Source organism: Brachyistius frenatus, unplaced genomic scaffold, assembly GCF_029030835.1.
Source record: "Brachyistius frenatus isolate BFR_SWC_R1_liver_20210118 unplaced genomic scaffold, ASM2903083v1 Contig_72, whole genome shotgun sequence".
NCBI classification, from domain to species: domain Eukaryota; kingdom Metazoa; phylum Chordata; class Actinopteri; family Embiotocidae; genus Brachyistius; species Brachyistius frenatus.
The window spans coordinates 1,813,934-1,835,912 of record NW_027210671.1 but is presented as its reverse complement, the minus strand read 5'-3'; the positions used below and the strand labels follow the sequence as shown (position 1 = coordinate 1,835,912).

Below are 21,979 nucleotides of genomic sequence, written 5' to 3'. Positions count from 1 at the left end.
GGATTGCAACTTAGGCCACCATGTACATAACTTGTATTTCTATAATTTAGTATATTTTGTAATCCAGTTGTTTTATTTCTTCTCTTAGCTGAAACTGGACCTCGGATCGGGGGAGCGGGTGTTAGAATCCGAGCGAGGCACCCAGCTCAACGACCTGGCCTGGCATTCTGTGGAGGTCCGTCATGTGCAGCTGAACATCACTCTGACTGTCGACAAAAACTCTCACACAAGTATAGAGGTGTTAGGGTCCCATCTCAGTCTCGACATCGTAGATGGTCTCTATGTTGGAGGCTCAGGCGGCTTGGACAGAATTTACCTGCCCAGAGACCCAATCGGCTTCAGGGGCTGCATGGACGAGGTGGTCTTCAATGAACATGACCTGCTGTCATCACTGAGGCCGTATACTGGATTTAAGAGTGTCCATGAAGTGTCTTTAGGCTGCAGTCCCCAATTCTTCGCCACCGAGGAGGACCCTATCAGCTTCTTCAGCTCCACGGCTTACATTTCTCTTCCAACCTGGAATGCCCAGCAGGAAGCTGTATTTGAGTGTGTTGTGCACACCTCTGCGAAAGAGGGAATTCTCCTCTACAACTCGGCCAGAGAGGGGGATTTTGTGGCTCTGGAGATTCAGGAAGGTTTGCCAGTGGCCATTATTGGGAAAGGTGGAACCAAAACCGAGCTTCGTTCTCTCACATTCATCAATGACAAGAAATGGCACTCTATCAAGTTGCAATTCAGTTTCAAAAGCCTTCAGCTTACTGTCGATGGAGAGATGGTGAAAAGCAGTGTTATCCCTCGTTCAAAAGGGTTTCAGCTGAAAGGATATCTTTTTATTGGCGGTATCGATGACGGCACCCGATCAGAAGTCAGAAAGGTCGGGCTCGTCTCTGTGTCTGGAAAGCGTGTCAGAGGAGGTTCCTTCAAAGGATGTTTAAAGAACATTGAAGTTAACAGAGCCAAGATGGGTCTCTCTAATGCTGTAGTCACCAAAGATATCTCAGTTGGTTGCGAGCCAGAGAAAGAAGGAGAACCATCAACCACTGCGAGTCCAACAAGTACTCCGGCATCCCTTTTTCACTTGGTGACACCAACACCATCATTTTACATGTCCACCCTTGCAAGGGGCTTGGACAGAAGATACGGGCCAAATTTTGTGCAGCTTAAAAACCTTGTAGTCCAGGAGGGTGGTCGAGCGTCTCTCGAGGCCAAACACATCAAGGTTCTCTTGGACTTCAAGAAGCTTGGCATTCGACAGTCTCAAATTATGTTCCGAATTCGGGAGCAACCAGTTCGAGGTCAGATAAGGCTTGATGTCGATCAGGACCAAGAGGAGAACACTTTCAGTATGTTGGACCTTTGGCACGGACGTGTGATGTACATCCACGGAGGCTCTGAGAAACCAGATGACTTCTTTATGTTTTCAATTTTTTCCAGTAGTAGAAAGCAAGTTCCAGATTATCTGAATGGCAACAAATTGTACTGCTACAATATTTCTGTGACACCAACCAACGATGCACCTGAACTGAGTCTCCCCGAAGGAAATCTTTTTGTCCTGCTGGAGAACTCAAAGAAACGTCTCACCACAGATGTTCTAAAGACCACAGATATTGACAGCAATTACACCAACATTGTCTTCTCTGTGCTTGGGAACCTGAATTCTGATGCTGGATATTTGGAAATTGAAAGCAACCCTGGCAAGGCAGTGACCTCATTCTCATATGTAGACTTGGAGGGTCTGAGGGTCTACTACGTACACACAGGTGTTCGAAACTCAAGGATTGTTCTTCGAGTTAGTGATGGAGAAAAGGTCAGTAACACCGTGGTTTTAAGGGTCATGGCGGTGGCACTAGAGTATAAGATCGCCAACAACACGGGCCTTAAGATCGTTCAAGGAGAGACAGCTATTATTGGTTTAAAGCAGTTGGCCGTGCAAACCAACGCTGTGAAACAATATGTAGACATCCGGTATGATATCATTGAACCCCCACAGTATGGAGAACTTCAGAGACTTCACTCAAGCGGTGAATGGAGGCTGACGGACTCGTTTTCACAAAGGCTTCTAGAAAAAGAGCGCCTGAGGTATGTTAGCACTTATCCTGACATACAGACCTCCAATTCCACGGATTACTTTAAGTGCAAAGTTAGCGTGGCTACAAGAGCGACCACTGAAATACTATTTCCAATCTCTGTGAGGTGGGTGAGGTACCACCTGGTGAGAAATGTTATGATGGTCTTGGATAAAGTTAGGAAAGTGACACTGAACTCGAAGCACCTTTTCGCCACAGCTGAAGGTGTGGCCCTCTCAGAGGCCGACCTATATTTCCGAGTTCTCACTACACCAAAGAAAGGGAAACTCCTGCTCAACGCCACAGTCTTGCAGAAGAACCTGACCTTTAGCCAAAGAGATGTAACAGATCTAAAAGTACATTACCAGCTAGTTGACAGACCTTATGAAGATACAACTGACAGGTTCAAATTTCATCTGGTTTCCAGACACGCTCAGTCACAAAATTATGATTTCCAGTTTTCCATCAAAGCTGATGTCAACAGTGTGTTTATAAGAAATGAAGGACTCTCCCTTCAGGAAGGAGAAAGTAAACTTATCACAAAAGATGAGCTGCTTGCAGAGACTCTGAGTTCAAAGGACATGTTCTACACTGTCACGAGCAGCGCCAAACATGGAAAGCTAGCCCGCATTAGTCAGTCAAATTCCAATGTTAGCTACGACAACATCTTAACCTTTAGTAATCAGGATATATTAGAGGAACGTATAATGTACATCCACGATGACAGTGAAACAACTCACGACGAGTTCACTTTCATAGCCTCCACCAGCCAAGGGTTCAAATCTTCTATTGCAGAAGATGAGATTGACTCCAAAGAGGGAATGTTCAACATATCTATTCAGCTACTCAATGACCACAAGCCAGCACGCGTTATTGATAAAGTTTTCCATGTAGTACGGGATGGACAGAAGTTGATCACCATCGACGATTTGCGTTATCACGATGCCGACTCTGACTTTGATGACGGCCAGTTGGTTTACAATCGACGTGGAATCCCAATGGGAGACCTTGTGTTGGTTAATGACACCACTCATCAGCTGTTTCAGTTTCGACAGAAGGATTTGGAAGAAAAGCAAGTGTTGTTCATTCACAAAGGTGTGAGCACGGGCAGGTTTGTGCTCTTTGTCTCGGATGGAAAACATTTTGTATCAAGCCTTTTAGATATCAGTGCACATGATCCTTTCTTAAAAGTTAGCAATAACACTGGCCTCTTGGTTCAGAAGGGACAATCAGTGACCTTTTCCACTAGCAATTTCAGTGTCGTATCAAATTTGGACATCAGAGATGGCCAGGAGGTCATCTTCAAGTTGGATGAGGCTCCCAAGCATGGTGATCTTTATCTCAATGGAACAAAGGCGAAGTCATTCACACAGTCTGACCTAAAGGACGGGCTGATCTCCTATCGGCACGATGACAGCAAACATCTCGCGGACTATTTCAACTTGACAGTGAAAGCTAAAGATCTTCAGCTAACACGCAGAATCAGTGTGAAGGTTTACCTGGAAAGTCATCAGAGGCCACCGATAGTGCAGCATCACAACACCTTACTGGTGGAAGAGGGAAAACCAGGGAAGATCGATGAAACTAAACTAGAGGTGAGTGTTTAAAAGAGAAGGGCTTTTGTGTCAGAGAGAACAAATAATATTCATGCCGTTTTCTTTTTGGTTCAAATGATATGAAGGAAATCACTATAATTCAGTTCTTTATTTTTCTTAAACACTGAGAGTGATGATACATTAAAAACATTTCCGCTTTAGTACTTTCTGTCCTGAAACGAGTATTGATTATTAAAATTGTAACGATAACAAAGGAAGGAACTATGTTTGGCAGATGATCTCAATCAAAAAAGATCAATATCACCATAAATGATTACTTTTACTGTCTTGGTTTTTAATGCTGCTGAAAAGGTAAAAACTGAATGTGGACCCGTTTTTGTTTTTTGCTTTTCCCGATGATGCCAAGTTGCATTGAGAGTTAACGGAAAAATAAATCTTAGTGACAGATGGAACATTTCTGATTTAACCACTGAATGTTTTGTGGTTTTTGCAGGTCACCCACGAGGACAACCTGCCATCAGAGATTGTGTTCACAGTCAAGGTAGCCCCCTCTCATGGCTTTCTCCGGCGTTTTGTCGAAGCGGAGGAGCGCTACGTCGGAACCAACCAGTCCCCTGTCAAGACATTTACCCAAGACGACATTAACAGCGGGAACATTCAGTATGTGCAGGCGGAGCCCGACAAAGTCAACGACACCTTCGTTCTCGATGCCACCAACGGGGTCACTGACGTCAGCCGCATTAGGATGTCTGTTGACATCATCCCACTTTTCATCCCACTTCAGGTCTCCAATTTCACACTAAACGAGGGCGCATCCAAGGCGCTGACCGAGGATGTGCTCAGAGTCACCAACCGGCACTTTTATGGAATCAACTTCTTTTACAGTTTGACCGAGCCCCCGCAGCACGGTCACATCGAGCACTCTCGACATCCCGGTGTACACATAACCACTTTCGCCAGGAAGCAGGTGAGATGTCCTTATAGACACTCTTATAGTTGCCACAGAAAATAGCAATAGACTGACAGTGTGAAGGATGGATAAATACTTTGATTTAGTGCAGCAGTAACATTATTCATGTCCAGAACTCAGTAGCCTATGTTTTGTCCATTGATTCATGGATAAATATTTTGACTAATTATTATCGCAGTAATTATTTTTTTTATCACATATTTGTAATTTTACCCTAATCTACAAACGAGGCTTCCAGTGTGTCTGACCTAACATTCATCCTTAATTAAATGATCACATTTAAGGGATAAAAAACAAGCATTACCTTGGCTTGACTCCCTTTTTATCTGTTGTGGTTATGCCCCTGATTCATTTCTGAAACATGTGTTTTGGTCATTATATGCATGTTATTTCGTGGAATAAGGGATCCCAAGTGTCACCATAGATTATAGTGTTTGGTACTAGTGTGATTTGAATGACCTTTTACAGTTCCAGTCTCCCTAATAATTTCCATAATCCTTAACCAGGTGGAACATGAATTCATTTACTACGTCCATGACAGCAGCGAAACCTTAGACGACAATTTCACTTTGGTGGCCAATGACACCGGCCTGAGGAAGAGGAGTGCAGCCCAGACGGTGTACATCCAGGTTACAGCTGTCAACGATGAGCCTCCTGTTATTACAGCCAACAGGGTCCTCAGGGTGAGTCTGCTCTGCCGCTCTATATTTAAACTCTGGACACTTTTTTTTTTTTTTATTTGCAGGTCTGGCACCACAGCTTACTGTCAGACAATTTTCACGTGGGCAGTGTTGCAAATTGCCATGGCTGACTGGCTGGCTGGATGGGGGAAACTATGTTTGCTATGTGGAGGAGGGTCCAGGGTGGCAAGCAGCACAGAACAGACTTTTACATAAATTTGGAGAGACCCAGGACTCGTAGGAACGTCTGTTATGGTGTTTACGTGTTAAATCCTACAATTCATTGTTCATAGTTCATAGTTTTGAAATATATAACTGCTGCTTGCGTGACTTTAAGAGGGAGTTGCTATTTTCTGTAATCTGGGTTAACTGTAAATGATTTCTAAGGTTATGAATACAAATCCTTAAATTAAATGGAAAATAATCCCCAGGCATAGATGATATGTCAAGTGACATATTTGCTGAAAATAAATTAAATCCATTCCAGAGAATCTGAGTGTTAAGTGGCATGATGCCATGGCCTGGAAATAGCAAACACAGGGGCCATATGCCAGCAGTTCATTCCAGTTTCTTCTACTTCATATCTCTCTTTACTCTCTTCACTAGTTAGTGACTACTGTCTGTGAAAAGCAGTCACTAATTACATACATTATTATATATATATGTAGACTCTTAAATCACACAAGTTGTCTTGTGTGTCCATGTGCTGACTAGTGCTGACTTGTCTGGCTCAGTAACACAAGTGTAACTCGGTCAGCTTTAGTGGCTGGAGTTTGGAGAGGTCCAGCTGGAAACAGACTTTGAAGTATAGGTCTCTATTGTCTGCACAGCTTTGCCCCAAATGCCTCAAATTCCTCTGGGGTCCTGCAGATGAACAGGAGAGTGACTTTCTAAGAGTTGAAAGAGTAGTTTCAATAAGAAAATCAGAACATATTTTTCAAAGAGAGCTGTTTTTGATTTGTGGTGATTGTGACTGTCAAACAAACCTGCACATACGGACGTCTGATCTGTCTAATTCAATTGTGATCATTCATCATTATATCATGTTTTACTAGATGTTAGTTAGGTGGAAGGTCAGGATTTTAAAAAGGAAGTGGTTTACAGTGGCCACAAGGTGGCCCTCTTCTACTCCTCATCATTTTGAGTGTCATACTTGCCCTGCAGAGGATTTAGAGATTTAGAGATTGTTGTACAGTCACAGTTATGAATTCCATTTATCAATTGTGCCAGAGGTATTATCTAAACATGTTATCTAAGCCTGATTGGATAAGGCTGTCTCATGAACACAAACTGCTCATTTTTTGTTAAAGTATGACACAAAACAACGCAGACAAAAGAAACATCATCCAGTGATTTGTGCATTATGTAAACTGAAACCCGTTGAAACCAGTATTGTTTTCTGATTTTATATCTGCAGTGAGCAGCATCTCCTGCATTCCAATGAGGATTTATCTTTATATTTGTCTTGTATATATTTTGTCTTTTATATTTATTTTATGTGATTGAGATAAAGTTTGCTGAAGCACTTCCTTATAGAAAGATACAAAATAGTTTGAATTCTTAGGAATTCCAAAAAGTGAAAAGATTGAAGATGGTGATGTTTGTTCTGTTGAAAGTCATCTTCATCAGTAGAGCTGCAGCCTGATGAGCAGCGGACACCCCGCAGTGTTGGGAGGAATAGATCTCCACTCCAAATTGATCTCATGTGTCGTCTCTTTGAATGTGGTGAGTCACCCTGATGCCGTTCATCAAGTCCTGCTGTGACTTCCTGTTACATGGGGGATTATTGGAGGTGTAGTCATTTATCACCAGAAGAACAAACTCTCACATGTGGTGAGTGTTGTCATGTGACGGGTCCTCTCTGCTGCAGGGCAGATGTAAAGTGTGTGAGTCCCATGTCGTTTGTGGCGGTGGAGTTTACAAGCACTAGTAGCAAAAGAACCACAGGCTTCTCTTCCAGTAAGTAGCACTTTAAACTAAGTGCAACAACCGCACAGGGCCAGTTACACCTCAGCTTTTCATTTTGTCAATGTATCAGAATTTTAGGTCCGTTTACACTCCACTGTCAACCAATTTTTTGTGTTGCGGTAAAACTTATTCTCAGATGCTCTTAGGTAGCAGTTGTTTCATCACATCTGGTTTTGTCTGTTGCTTTTTGTTGTTGTCACCCTACACTGTTCCCTTCTGCAGTCTCTGATTACTGACATCTGTCACCTTAAGCAACTTTCAGAGAGCTGCAGTGGGAAGTTGCAAGTGAACAACCTGTTAGTTTACCAGTGTGTGAACACTGACACGAGGCTGTGATCACACCCTTTGCATAAAATGCTACATACAGTGGTGTGAAAAAGTGTTTGCCCCCTTCCAGATTTCAAATTTTTTTGCATGTCTGTCACACTTAAATGTTTCAGATCATCTAACAAATTTAAATATTAGTCAAAGATAACACAAGTAAACACAAAATGCAGTTTTTAAATGAAGGTTTTTATTATTAAGGGAGAAAAAAAATCCAAACCCACATGGCCCTGTGTGAAAAAGTGTTTGCCCCCTAAACCTAATGTTGTAATGATGTTAGTTATTCCTACTGTGCTGTCTCCTCAGCTTTGCAGAGTCTCGGCATCTTTCAGATCACTGTTTTTGTTTTCCACCCCAACTTGTTCTGGTTCATTCTCACCTACTTGTCTGTGTTGGTATGCTGGTGAACAGAGCTCAGTATTTCGTTGCTACATGGTCTATGGAGACCTTTAGAGAGTCAATATTGGACTCACATTCACCAGGTGGCCAGAAAAACTGTATGACTCCAAATGAAAGCTGAGTGTGTCAATAGGCAGCTTCTTTTTTTTTACTTTATAGGTTAAGTATCAAGTGTCAGTGTTTACAACATGCCCCCCCCAAAAAGTAAATTTAAATTAATTAAGAGTAATTCAAATGAAACTGATCCAACTTTTCTATGATAAGAAAAGTTTTGAATTTTTCATAACATTTACTGACATAATATATAAATAAAATGTGTTTTGTCTCGTTTATACTTTAAAAAGTACAAATATAATTGCATTGATCAGTAATAGGTCTTCATCCCATGACAGGAGACAGTTATGTCACAGCAGGAAAAGCTCAGGCATTAATAACAAAAATGAAGAGTTAAGAGACCTATATGGTCACATGCACAGTATGAAAATAGGTGATTACACCGTACAATTCAATTCTTACTTTGCTGATCCTCCCTAACCTAAGAAAGAAAATAAATATTTACAAAATCAAACAAAAATAAACCACTTAAAGAAATATCAAAGAAATAAAATAGTTAAATAGAATACAAAAAGAAGAAATACAAAATAATGTACTGTGTTGTGCAAAAAGCGACTGAGAGCAGCAATCTGGTGTGCTTGACTGTTGGTCATAAAGTCCTAAAGTGCAGCATGCATTATTGCACATAACGGTTTATTAACAAATACCAGTGCAAGTGACAGTTAGTACCAGTGTGAATGACATGAGCTCAGTGAGTGGACTGTGTGTGTCAGATTGAGAGAGATGGCTGTATTCCATTTATCTCATTTGTTTTCAGGGTCTTGGTATTGTGCACGCTGGCTCTCTGTCACCGGAGTGAAAAGCAGAGCCATCGTTACGATCATCAGTAACACCTGCACTTTTCCTACCAGTCAGTCTGCTGTGAGAAAGGCCAGTTCAGTTCATCAGATTTCAGAGTCCATACATTCTGTGAATTTTTGTCACGGTGTTGCATCGATTACTGTGGAACGACAACCTTACCAGTGGATAGTGGCTAGTTATGCAATAGTTGCTCCGGCCTGGACTATAGAGGCTCGTCCTTTATTGTCAAGTGCCTGAACGGTTCAGTAGTTTTATGTTGTGTGTGTCAATGGGTTCCTGAGTTCCTCTGTGTTGGCGTGAAGCTTTTGAATCTACATGGAAACAGGACTTCAGTGTGCCTCACCAACACTCACAACAGTCTGCGTGGCTATATTTAGTCCTGAGGTGTCCTTGATTTGTGCATTACTCGAGCCACATTTTTTCCTCTGGTTGTTATTGTCTTACCATCTATAGGAGCATGCGTTTGAGATTATTTTTGTAGCACTTCTGCCTCTGGATGATACACTGTACAGCGGGAAGTAACAAGTGAACAAAAAATGATTTGAAATAGCCTTGGAGCTGGACTCGCACCCACAGAGCATCCCGGGTCCATTGTATGAGGTGATGAATGACAAGGACACATCAGCGGTTTCTGTTGCTCTTTTATGTGCCTCGCTTTCTTTTCATTTGTATTATATGTCTGGAGAGAGTAGGTGTTACTTAGCTGCTATGCAAGTGCATTTAATTCATGAAAAAGTACAAATTAGACATAATCAATAATTGTTGTACCTTAATTCAATTCAATTCAACTTTATTTATATAGCACCAAGTCACAACATAGGTTATTTCATGGCACTTAACACATTAAAGTCCTTACAACAAGACTTTACAATATTATACAGAGAAACCCAACAATTCAACAATTCCCACATAAGCTAGGAGGGAAAAAAAAACCCCTCCTCTTTAAGGGACAAAAACCTCCAACAGAGGGAAGAAAAGACTCCCTCTTAACAGGAAGAAACCTCCGACAGAACCAGACTCAGAGGTGGGCGGCCATCTGCCTCGACCGGTTAGGGTGAGAGGAGAGCAGAGAGAGAAAAGGACAGCATAGAGATAGAAGAGAAGAACTGTTGGTGGAGATGACAAGCGCAGGGCCGAGACATGCAGCTCCATGACGGGACATCTGGAAAAGAAAGAACAGAAACTATGTGAGCGAAGGAACTGAATGGAGACAACAGACAATAAGAAAAAGCTATGGGAGAGAAAAAGATGGTGAGGTATGAGTCAGTTAAAGAGTAGGAGGAAAGAAAAGAAGCTCAGCGTGTAACGAGGTCCCTCAGCAGCCTCGGTCTATAACAGCATAACTAAAGGTTGGTTTAGGTCTACCTTACAGACTTATATTTTTTCTGGGTAACTTTAATGGGGATTTATTCCAAGAGTGACATCCACAAAAGGAAATGAGCTGTAATTGAATAAGTATCTTTAGCCAATATTCCATATTATTCCATATATCAGAGTAAATGTCAAACTTGGATTTATCTGACAAATACAGTTAGCCCTACATCATAAGCCGTGTTAAACAACATCACAGACAACGCCTGCTGTGTCCTTGTCTGTGGTGCGTCCAGGTTTGGGTGTCCTCCGTGACAGAAATCAGGCTGGACGACCTGAGAGCTCAGGACCTGGACTCCCCCTCAGAGGAGCTCCACTTCATGGTGACCCCACCCAGCAACGGACACCTGGCCCTGAAGAGCGCCCCCATGAGGGCAGTGCTCAATTTCACCCAGGCCCACATAGACCAGGGACAGCTGCTGTTTGTTCACAAAGGTAAAGTCATTTTGCTGTTACATGAAGTATTGGAAAAGATTTAATTTCATATTTTAATGTGATTTGTTTATGTCATTTACACAAACTGCAAAAGAAAACCCTGAACATTACCCCATATTAACAACAACAACAACAAAAAGATTAAACATTAACTATTGTTAAATAATGAGCGTAAATGATATTGGAAGATACAGACAAACTAGAAAACAGAAATGTCTTTATTTATAAAAAAATTCTATGGAGAATGGTATGAAAGAGAAAACTACAGCAATATCAACGATCCTGTCACTTTGATCACTTATTGACTTGTAGTAATATTGGATTTTATTGTTGTTATCGTGTTATTATTCTTCAAATTATTCTTCAAATTATATTTGATGTTTATGTTTCTGTGTGAAGTTTTATGTGATGTGATGGCAGCAACAAGCCACAGTAATATATATTGATATCAGACATTGATTTTGATCCTATTTCCCAGTCCTAAATATAACCAGAAATGAATTACTCCAAATGTTATCAGTGTCTTTTCATTCTCTTAAGGTTTAGATTTAATGCAGGAATGCCCAAATGTAATTCATCATCTTGTTTTTGTAGTTCTCTTTTGTGTCCACTAGAAGGTGCTGTTGGCCGTTAATAATGGTTTGAATTGCTTCCTACTGGCATCAACTCTGTGAATTACAGTCATCAGCAGGAACAATGTGCTATTTTCCTCATTAGCTGTTAAATTGCAGCACTGATAGAGACAGACTCGACCGAAAGACAAAGAATCCTGATGGAAAATGTTGAATATAGTCTGTCAACATGTGAAGGTGACTCAGATCAGGTTTCTGCTTCCTGTTCTGATTCTTATCTAGTTTTTTCTTTCCCTTTTCACCCACCAGGAAAGGTTGTAATAATAGACTCTACCCTATTCAGAACAGCCCTCCATAAGAACGTCTCTTTCTTTTTCATGCACAGACCTCTACACACACCTACAGGAGTATATTGAGTTTCCCTTATTGGCTCAGAAAAAGGGGTTTAAAGTTGCAGTGCAGTTTTTCTTCACACAAACATCAGGAATGCTGATGAGGAAGTTTTCATGTGTATTCTGCCGAAACACGGTTAAGCTTATTTGTAGTTTTGTTTTAGCCAAGAACAAAGTGAAAACATGCATTTACAAAACTGAGATGCTGCTGTTCTACATTCAGTGCAGGAGGCAGAACTTGCCTTCAGAGACGTCTTCACGGTTTGATCTTTTCATCTCATTTCTGGTTTCATGTCATTTCCAGGTGCCATGTCTGGAGGATTCAACTTCCAAGTCAATGATGGTGTGAACTTCACTCCCAGGCAGATCTTCAGCATCACTGCCAAAGCCTTGGTTCTCAGTCTTGTGAAAAACCGCCCACTCATGGTGTTTCCAGGCAAGTTTTACCCTCTGAGAAGAGTATTATCATAAACGGATAAGGCTGGTATTATTACATATTTTAACCATAGGCAACAAATCTCATGAAAAAATATAAACTGTTAGTTTCTCACAATATTTGTCCTCGTCCTACCTCTGTGGGACTCAGCTCCAAGACACCACATGTTGAAACAGGCCCCAAATATAATATAATATAATATAATATAATATAATATAATATAATATAATATACGACCTGTCCAAGGTGTACCTTGCCTTAGCCCAAAAGTGAGCTGGGATAGGCTCCAGCCCCCTGTCACCCTGTTCAGGATAAAGTGGGTATAGAAAATGGATGGATATATATAATATAAAACAATTGCTTTTTTAAGAAAGGTTAAGTAATTTCCTAAGACATATATTTATTCGTTATCACACATATTTGTTACTCTATTAAATACTCACATCAGTTCTTTGTGGGATTGACTACAGTGCCAATATTAATGGGAATGGAGACACATGTGACCCAGTGCAGTGGTGTGGCTCACTGATGTGTTTTAAATAGTATTTTGTGAAGCTCAGAGGAATGAACTGCAACAGACTTTGGTTACACACACAATTACTTGTTAGCAGTTCATTGTTGTTTTTTGTCTTCCAATGTGATTTGTGGGCAGTAACAAAAATACAGATTTTCACCAGACATGCACTGACTATGATTTGCCCCATCAAACTTAATTAAGCTTAAATGTCTTAACTGTGCGTAGCTTCTTTTTCTTTTTTTCCCCTCTTCTCATGATATGAGCTCACAAGAATTTGTGAAGTTTAATTTGTTTTTATTGGTTTTGAGTCATCATGAAATGCCACAGCTGCTTCCTGAAAAGAACTGAAGCAGCATATTTTTGTCTGGCTCACTCAGACTCACACATTCTTTTTAGTCCTATTATTAACCATAAGCAGAGTATTGATTTCCTCTTTATTTTTTTTCTTTTGTAAGGGCTCAGTCAAATATTGAAGTGGGAAATGTGTGTGTGTGTGTGTGTGTGACATCTTTAATTTCTCATTAGCTGTATTTTGTAAGTTGATGCCTGCTTGCATGTTCAGCCTCACTGCAACTAATCTGCCCAGAAGTGTTTGGTTAAATAATTCAGCACCTTCTTAACAGCCAAGTCTTTATTTTGCCCAAATGTTAGATTGGTCATTCAGCTTTCTGTCTTTATGTTTTGATAGTTACTAGTTTTAATAGTCAGGAGCTAAAAATAGACTGACTGGGTGTCGTCCGTGTCTGCAAACGCATTTCAAGGTTTTCAGTGGTCTGCTGTGTGAATTAGAAGGAATGTATATTGTGAGGGCAGCAAACAGCCAACTGGCACACTCTGCTGAGCTTCCCAGCCACAGGGTGAGTGGGTACTTGAAAAGCTGCACCACTGTCTGTCTGAGGCAGCCCTGTTTGTGCTTTGTGCCAGGCGGGGCAGAGAGAGAGAGAGAGAGAGAGAGGGCGGGATGGGATGGGAGCTTTTACTGACAGTGAATGGTTTGGATGGGATGAGGGGAGACATGAAACACTTTCACACTGCGGAGGGAAGATAAATGTTTTTTTCTTTTCCTCACTACCAACCTCAGATGTCTGGGTGCTTTCTGTAAAACTGTGCAGAGACTCCTTGCTAAATGTCCTTCGTTACAAAGCCAGCGTTTATCTGAAAGCATTCCGACTGTCGGTCATTGCGGTGTCACCTGCAAATACCAGATAAGACTTTCTAAAGTGACAAATGTGTTTATAAGTTGTTCCGAAAGGCCGCATTCAAAAGTGGAGTGAAAAGCCATTCCGTCACGGAGAAGAGGTGCACGCAACAATCATTAAAATATGGGGATAATAGTGTAGGACATTAACAATGTTGCATCATATGTAAACCAAATCATTTGTGTGTGTGTGTGTGTATATAACACAAATGTCTGCAAATATAGCAAAAAAAACCTCATCCCGTACAGAGTTAGCGTAAAATAGATTTTCATTGTGAAAACACAAGACAGCTCGTCTCTCCCTCTTCTAAGCAGGACATTTCCCATGAGAGACAAGGATGGTGGGAGCGCTGCCTTCGACAAATGATGAATGAATTTCTCTGTGCTTCGACCCCTCTATCATTGCCTTCCATCATTTATCAACAGTCTTTTTTTAGGCTCCGTACCCTATTCACAGCAGCAGCAGGGCTTACGGAGATCTATGTAATTCATTTTAAGAAGAAAGGCAGCTCTGAGTAGTCATCGTGTTCAGTAGATGTGTCTTTTCACTGTTTCCCCAAATGGAAAATTTGTGCCTGCACGGAGCTGATCCACTTTAATTTCTTGTTTGGGTTTTATGTAACACCCCGCACTGCAGTTGGACAGTGCTGTAAAAAGTCTCTGATGTCTGCAGTGCAGCTTTAATTTGACACATCAAAGGACTCTCGTCAGTCTATCCCAGACAGATTGTTTTGCATAAATTGGAGTCAAAAAGATGTGAAACTCTTTCACAGGGGGGAAAACTTACAACATTTGATGCAGCCACACAAAAGTTTAAACAGTGCGGTCACAGCTAAATGAAATAACAGACAACAAAGTGACTTTTTTTTTTGTAGACAGATACAGTTTAATAATCAAGCAAAGCCACTTTATCAGTATTTAACTTCTCATCTTTCTACAGGTTCGTCTAGATCAATCACACACGAGCATCTACAAGCTGTGACCAATGACATGAGCAACGCCTCAAACCGCATCATTACATTCAGTGTGATTCGACATCCTAAACTGGGGCGTCTGGTCATGAGGCGGCCCGATAATTCAACTGTAGACATCTCCACGTTCACACAAGATATGGTGAGTGAAGAGTATCAACGCTTGTCTCTCATTTTACATAAGTACATTTCCAAAATAGAATACAGAGGACGTGAACAAAAGACAGATTAAACATGAGAGTTCCTCCATTCATGTGGAAAGTTGCCAGATTTCCACTGTATGAATAATACATCTTCTACATCCTCATTCAGAATATTGACTTTGTGCTTCTTTAGCTGAATGGAGCACGTAAAGCTTTTATGTAATCAATTATTTCAGATGGATTATGATGGTCAAAGCTGTGATGCTTGTACTATATTTACTGCTGAGCAAAGCAGATTTAAATTAATGATTATTTCTCATACATACTGTATTAATATGTTCCAGAATGAGGGAGAATTACTGAGGCCACCGAGCTGTATACATTTGATTCAGTTCACTTTATGGAAGGCTGTTCTGAATGTTGTGCAAATTAGTTGATGTAAATGAACTACCGGAGTTTGCCTGAGGCTCTGGCTTGTTTCTGTACCACAGGTGGACAGGAAAGAGGTTGTGTACATTCAGACCCCCATCGAGTCAGTGGGCTGGGAAGCCATCGACTCCATGACCTTCTCTGTAGCGTCACCGCCTGCGTCTTTGGACAGTCAGAACTTCAAAATAGACATCTCCTACGAGAACACCGGACCTGAACACAACACAGTCCTGCTTGCAAACACAGGTATGGACACGAGTCTGCAGTCATACTAGCAGCTGTGTGAGACTCCACTGAAACACGGTGAACTAAATGTTAACATCAACATGATAACATGTTCACATTGTTAACATGCGGTTGTAGAGCAGGTTTAATTTTTAACATGTTAACAATACTAGTTTGTTTCTTTTTTTTTTTTATCCTTTATTGGGAAGGTCCTATTGAGATACAATATCTCTTCTGTCAGGGAGTCCTAGTCAGCTTTGGCAGCAAAATGATATGATACGATTTAAAAAAAAAAAAAAATTACAAATGGAAACAAGTAATAACCCTAAAACAGACAATAAATAAACACATAATATAAATGAATCCAGGGCAATTAACAATCACGGGAAATAAGGAATTGTGCTAAAAGCGAAAACATTTTTGTGTAGTAACTGATTTTAAAATACATTTTAAGAAAAAGTAAAGATTTCAAGTTAAGTATGCCTTGCAATTCTTTCCAACTTTAAGGCGCATGAAAGGAACAGGCAGATTCACCCAGCCCCGTACGGGGAAGAGGGACCTTGAGGAGAATTTCCTCTAATGATCAGTGTCATAGCTGTTGGTGGTAATTTACCAACCAAAGCTTTTCCAATTAAAATGAACACAAGGGTTTTTCTCCTGAGACAAGAGCGAAGTCCATTTAACCATTTCATGCATCATATATTCATTGATGTTTTCAAATTCTCGCACCCCAACACAACATGATAGACTACATCCAGTTTCTTCAAAAGAGATGAAGATGCATCCATATAAATGAAATCGCCATAATCTGACAAATTTAAAAAGTCTTATCAATGTGGACATCAAAAGTCAACCTGTCATCAAGCCAGATGCCACGATATCACCAGGATGTAACCCTCTGTAGGGAGGTGTCATCTACAGTCAGTGGGAGATGAACAGGAGGGCATACAAATTGTAAATTTGTTCTTTTTAGAATTTAATACCAGTTTTAATTTAACAAGGGATATTTTCAATAAATTATAAGCAGCCTGTAACGAATCCATTGCCACTTTTTAAGATGGTGCCGCAGTACAGATAATAGTATTATCTGCATATGGATTTAATCCCATACCAAGATCGTTTGTGTAAATCGTAAATAAAATGGGTCCCAAAATAAATCCTTGAGGTACACCTATCTTTATTTTTTAGCGCAGAGTTATAATTGTCGATGAACACACCCCATGGTGACGCTTTCGGAAAAGTCATGTCTGAGCGACAGGCCAATACTGCCATACGCTAGCTAGAGTGCTGCTGGCACTAAAAACCACAGAGTTCGTGTTTGTTGATGTTCTTATCGCGTACAAATGTTAAACAATCTCGCCCTTGGCAATTAACTTGACGCTTGCTTGGTAACAGGTGCTGAGGTGACAGAAGGGGAGAGTGTCGTCATTGACGAGTCCAAACTTGATGCCTCTAACATGATGTCCAAGTTGCCGACGCCTCAGCGCAGCTTCCATGAGGTCTGGTTTCAGGTGACATCTCTGCCTCAGCATGGTGTCATTGTTGTAGGTGAGAGAAACCTCACCAAGGAGAAACCTAACTTCTCCCAATTCATTGTCAACAAATACGGTATCACCTACAAACACGACAACTCCGAGACAACCCGGGATTCTTTCGTATTCAGTGCATGGCTAAATGCCAAAGGCAAGACCGCGCAACGCCCTCAAGATGGCGATGATGTTGTTGTGGAGAGTTTTAACGTTACAATCACAGCTGTGAATGATCAACCGCCTTTGCTAAAAACCAAAGCTCCGAGTGTGAAGGTGGTTCAGGGAGATACAGTGGCCCTCGGACCGGAAAATCTCAAAGTTGAAGACTTAGACAATCCCCCTGAGGATGTTAAGTTTTCTGTGATTAGTCAGCCCAACAACGGTTACCTAGCTCTTGAGGGAAGTTTGAATGAATCGATAGTGGCCTTTACCCAAGCCCAAATCAATAATAGAAGCATTTATTTCATCCACGATGGAAGCTCAATCTCGGGGGTATTCTACTTTAGTGTCACAGATGGCCACCATAAGCCTATATATAAACTGTTTAACCTAGAAGTGACTGAAATCGCCATTTCCCTGGTCAACTATACTGGATTGATACTGCTGCAAGGTGAGACATCAGTGTCTGTGACCCAGGACAACCTCGCTGCTGAGACCAACGGGAGAAATGCCAGCATTCACTACCAGATTACAAAGCCTCCAAACTTTGGCAAACTTCTGAAGGGCAACCAAGAGGTTACACAATTCAAACAGGAGGATTTACAGGCTGGATGGTTGTCCTACCATATGTCCTCTCTTTCTTCGTCAGAAGACAGCTTTGAGTTCACTGCCTTCACTTCAGAGGCTAATCTGACCGGTCAAGTGCTTAATTTAACTGTCAGACCTTTGATCCAGGTCAGCAAAGGTTTGAGGATTTCCAACGGGATTACTGCCAAACTCAACCCGAGCTTTCTTAACGCCTCTGAACTGGCTAAAATAAGTGACAGTGACCCTGTCTTTGAAATGATGTCCCATCCTAAGTATGGGAAGGTGGTTTGGACAAAACCTCAAATGTCCAGGAAATCTGTGCCAGCTGAGTCCTTCACCTTTCTCGAGCTGATGCAGGGGAAGGTAGCCATGGAGCTCAATGCCAACATGAGTGGGATTCAAGAACTAAATGACTCGCTCGTATTTGTCCTGAAAGCTGATAACGTCCCACCTGCTAAAGGGGAGTTCCACTTTACAGTTGTGCCATACAATGCAGGACTTTTTCCAACCACAAAGAGTCCTGTCCCAACCACATCATCTGTTCCTCAGACACCAATCAAGACTTCCAGAAATGGAACTGCTTCGTCAGTCCTGTCAACGGTCTTCCTCTCCACACAGCAACCAAGCAAAAACCAACAAAAATTCAAGGGACGCAACCGCTGGGGAAACTCCAACCGAACTAGCATTTTCAGTACAACTCTTGGCAAACCATCTCAAAACGAGGAGTTCCCTTTTAGGAACACGCCAGTTCGTGTAGAGTCCTACCCTCAAAAAACCTCCAGTCCACTCCTGGTCATCTTACCACTGCTGGCCCTGCTGCTGCTTGTAATCATCTTTGTGGTTCTGGTTGTCTTTCTTCGACACCACAGGCAAAGGAAGCAGAGCACTGCTGCACCACAGGAGATACCCCCAACTGGTCTTCCAAGCACTCAGTCTTACCAGGGCCAAACCCAGCGGAGCACAACAGTTCCTACAGTGACTGTCACCCCTTTAAACTCCACCTGTCCTGCCAGCCCCGTTCTTGACCGGTTAATGACACCAAATCAGGGCTCGGCCTGTAACAACATTGATTCAAACCTGCTCATAAGCTCTTGGAGCAATAGTTCCCTGGTAGCATCTTCCCAAATTGTTCAAACCGCCACTCCCACTCTGCAAAAGAATCAGTACTGGGTATGATCTTCCAAAAGACAACTTTCTGTTCACATTGGAGAATATTGTTCCAGGTTTGTGGTTGTGTACTTAAAGGAGGTTACATTTAATTATTACGTGTTGCAGGTTCTAATCAATATTGTCGTGTGTGAGGTTTCACTCCTGGTGACAAACTCTGATTTATCACCCAGCACTTCAGATTTATGGAGCTTTTTGGCCTCTTTTAAGCTCATTGTTTTAGTTTTATTAATGCATTACCACTTGTTTCAAGTTTCACCACTCCTATTTACCGGTAACTATACAAAATTGGCAACGAGCTAAGGTAGAAAGTGAAGAACAATGTGCATTTAAACATGGCCAGAAGCACAGCTCCAGCACGGTGATAATATTGCTGTGTCTGCTAGTTGTGTGAATTTATAAGGATATAATACTATATGTCAAGGTTGTTTGCTCGGGTTTTCATGCAGCTTTAAGAACGGATGAAGAGGAAAACCACCCGGCCAAAGTCCTTTACATTCACATTTATCCGACCAGCTCGGAGTTTTCTTTGAGCTGCACAATCATGAAAACTCTGGTTCACAGTCCAACGCCACCCGCTGCTCTATGTTGGGACAAAATTCTTTCACTTGAGCATTTACAAATGAATCCACATTGCAGTAAATGATAAACTACGTTTGTGCTTCATCTATGTCTAATCACCATGGTTTACTGGTCCTCATGCATGTTGAAGTTTCTCCCATTGAGGGTTATGATCATCTGAGCGGAAGATGATGCCAATAACAGATTGAAACTGTGAATTACTAAGACTGACGCTGGTACACTATGTAATATCTAAGCATTTCAATCGATTGTGCAGATTTTATATTGTTTTTATGTATTATACATTATAGTATAGCAACTTTTTGTAAACTCAGGTATTTTGTTAAAATCATTTATCTCATGTTCTCTTCATCGAGGGTTGCATGTGTTGTCAGCTTCTGAGGTCTTTGTCTGACGCTATAGGACTAATGCAACATAGGACTGGACATTGTAAAATGGACAATTGCGTGTCACATGCTTCCCAGCGTGGCTGTATATTGAATTGGGACATTGAAATGGCACGTTTGATACCTTTATCGAAACCAATGTTTTCATTAGAGGCCCGATCAAATCACTTCAATTTGACGTTAGCACTGTTTTTATTTTACTATACACTGTATTTTCATCTTATTTTATTTTACCGTGCACAAAAAGTCAAGGCACTGATCTTAAATCTACAAATCTACACTGCATTGTACCCACCGTCAGATCTGTAATCGGGATTCAAACAATGAGGATCATTCCGTAAATTATCAACGGGTTCACCTACAGATGAATAGATGGTGGCACTACGTACTTTTAGAGAGATTTGGCTGCTAACCCCAAAACAATTTCACTAATCTCCACCTGGGAATGACAGTCTGAGGTGCTGCGTTACACATCTGTCGACAGAACAAGCTGTCCGTCACTTGCACGAAGCATCTTACAATTTTTGTAAACGGCTGACTCGAGGAACTTCCTTTGACTGAAATGAGTGCTAAAATTTATATTTATTATTTATCACTGATAAACCTGTTTAAGTCGCGTCCTCAAGTCACGGACATTATCTGAAATAGGTCGACACTGTAACGATGCTGTAAATGAATGGCGCGGCTCCGACGTGTCCTGTCAAGCTGCGGGAGATTAAAGTTGCAGAAAGCCACTGCGTATGTTCTGAAATCATTTTTGTACTGAAGAGAATTGTCTCGCCACTGTGTATTCCTGTCTCATCTGAATGACGTAACTTGCGATGTAACAAAAGTGTCATATTTATTTATACCGTATTTTCAATAAACCACTTTAAAATGTTGGATGCAGGAGCAAAATCATAGCATGTCTGTGTGCAAATATAACCTGCGCAGTCTTTTTATTTTCTCCTCTAAAAAGGTTTATTAGGGTCCAAATTGTTCCTCATTTCCTCCACTGAAATGAGTTTTTGGACGTTTTCTTTATCACTATAATTTAAACTGTCTTGCTTCCTGGTGCCCTCCTCGTAATGGTACTATACTCATTGCAACAAAAGACACATTACACCAGAGGAGCAATTAGAAAAAAGATAAATTATCAGCACTTCTTGCACTTTCCTATACTTACTCTCATTTTAGTTTCCTTGCATCCCAGAAACAACTAAATCTGCAGGACTTTGTTAAATCATCTCGTCCAGGATGATGTATTTCATCAGGAAATGTGTTGTTGCCAAAGCAAATGTCTGCTAAAAAAAAAAACTCAGTGAAGACCCAAGAGGTGAACATGTAATGTGATTTGGAGAAGCACAAGACTCTTCTTTTTTTTTTCTTCCTGTAGCTGAAGCTTCACTGCTGTGAGTCAGACCACGCGGCTGACGGTATCATGTGAGGAAGCCAATCACTTGTTCTCCTGACAAACAAAACACAGACACCGATACTGGGGACGTTACCGGTGCTAATTAAAGACCACAGTGAGCTCATAGTGAATGTGATTGTTTGGTAGAGAAAGTCACCCGGCTCCGGGACTCGCGCGTGGTCGGCACCAGGTTTGCTGGATGGCCTTGTTGACGGTAAATGAGCTAATAGAAAGCAGCGAGCGACGGCATCACGTGAGAGCTGAAAACGTACACATGATATGAACAAACAAGCTCTCCGTTGATGTGACGGGTAAACGGCTTCCCTCGATGCCACATGACATTTACACCCGTCTGATTTACAGCGTTTGATGCTCGCATGTGTTGCAATTAAATATGGCTCGAGGAAGTTTCACTGTAAACCGTAGACTGTATATAAAAGTTGACGGAGCATCCCGGTCTGAACAATGAGGCCAATGCGGAAGTGTGTAAAAGTGCAATACCAGAGTCATAATGGTATCATTTGATGAAGTTACTCCTTATTAGTTTTGTAGCACTCCATCTGGAAATAATATCATTATTAATTAGATATTAGGCCTTGCAGCGTTTT

General features: G+C 41.3%; 1 protein-coding gene across 2 annotated transcripts in view; it reads left to right on the top strand.

Moving 5' to 3' along the window:
- LOC138626308 (ADP-ribosylation factor-like protein 15) overlaps positions 1-21,979 on the top strand; it is a 155,379-nt gene that overhangs the window by 7,813 nt on the left and 125,587 nt on the right. Inside the window, exons 3-10 of one of the 2 annotated variants that reach the window (XM_069707866.1) lie at positions 89-3,661; positions 4,116-4,589; positions 5,099-5,275; positions 10,486-10,684; positions 11,953-12,084; positions 14,740-14,912; positions 15,405-15,588; positions 16,963-20,514. In XM_069707866.1, the coding sequence (XP_069563967.1) occupies positions 89-3,661; positions 4,116-4,589; positions 5,099-5,275; positions 10,486-10,684; positions 11,953-12,084; positions 14,740-14,912; positions 15,405-15,588; positions 16,963-19,019 (6,969 nt within the window). In that variant the 3' untranslated portion in view covers positions 19,020-20,514. Of the gene's footprint in view, positions 1-88; positions 3,662-4,115; positions 4,590-5,098; positions 5,276-10,485; positions 10,685-11,952; positions 12,085-14,739; positions 14,913-15,404; positions 15,589-16,962; positions 20,515-21,979 lie in introns of those variants that run through there. The other variant, XM_069707867.1, reaches the window with a different exon arrangement.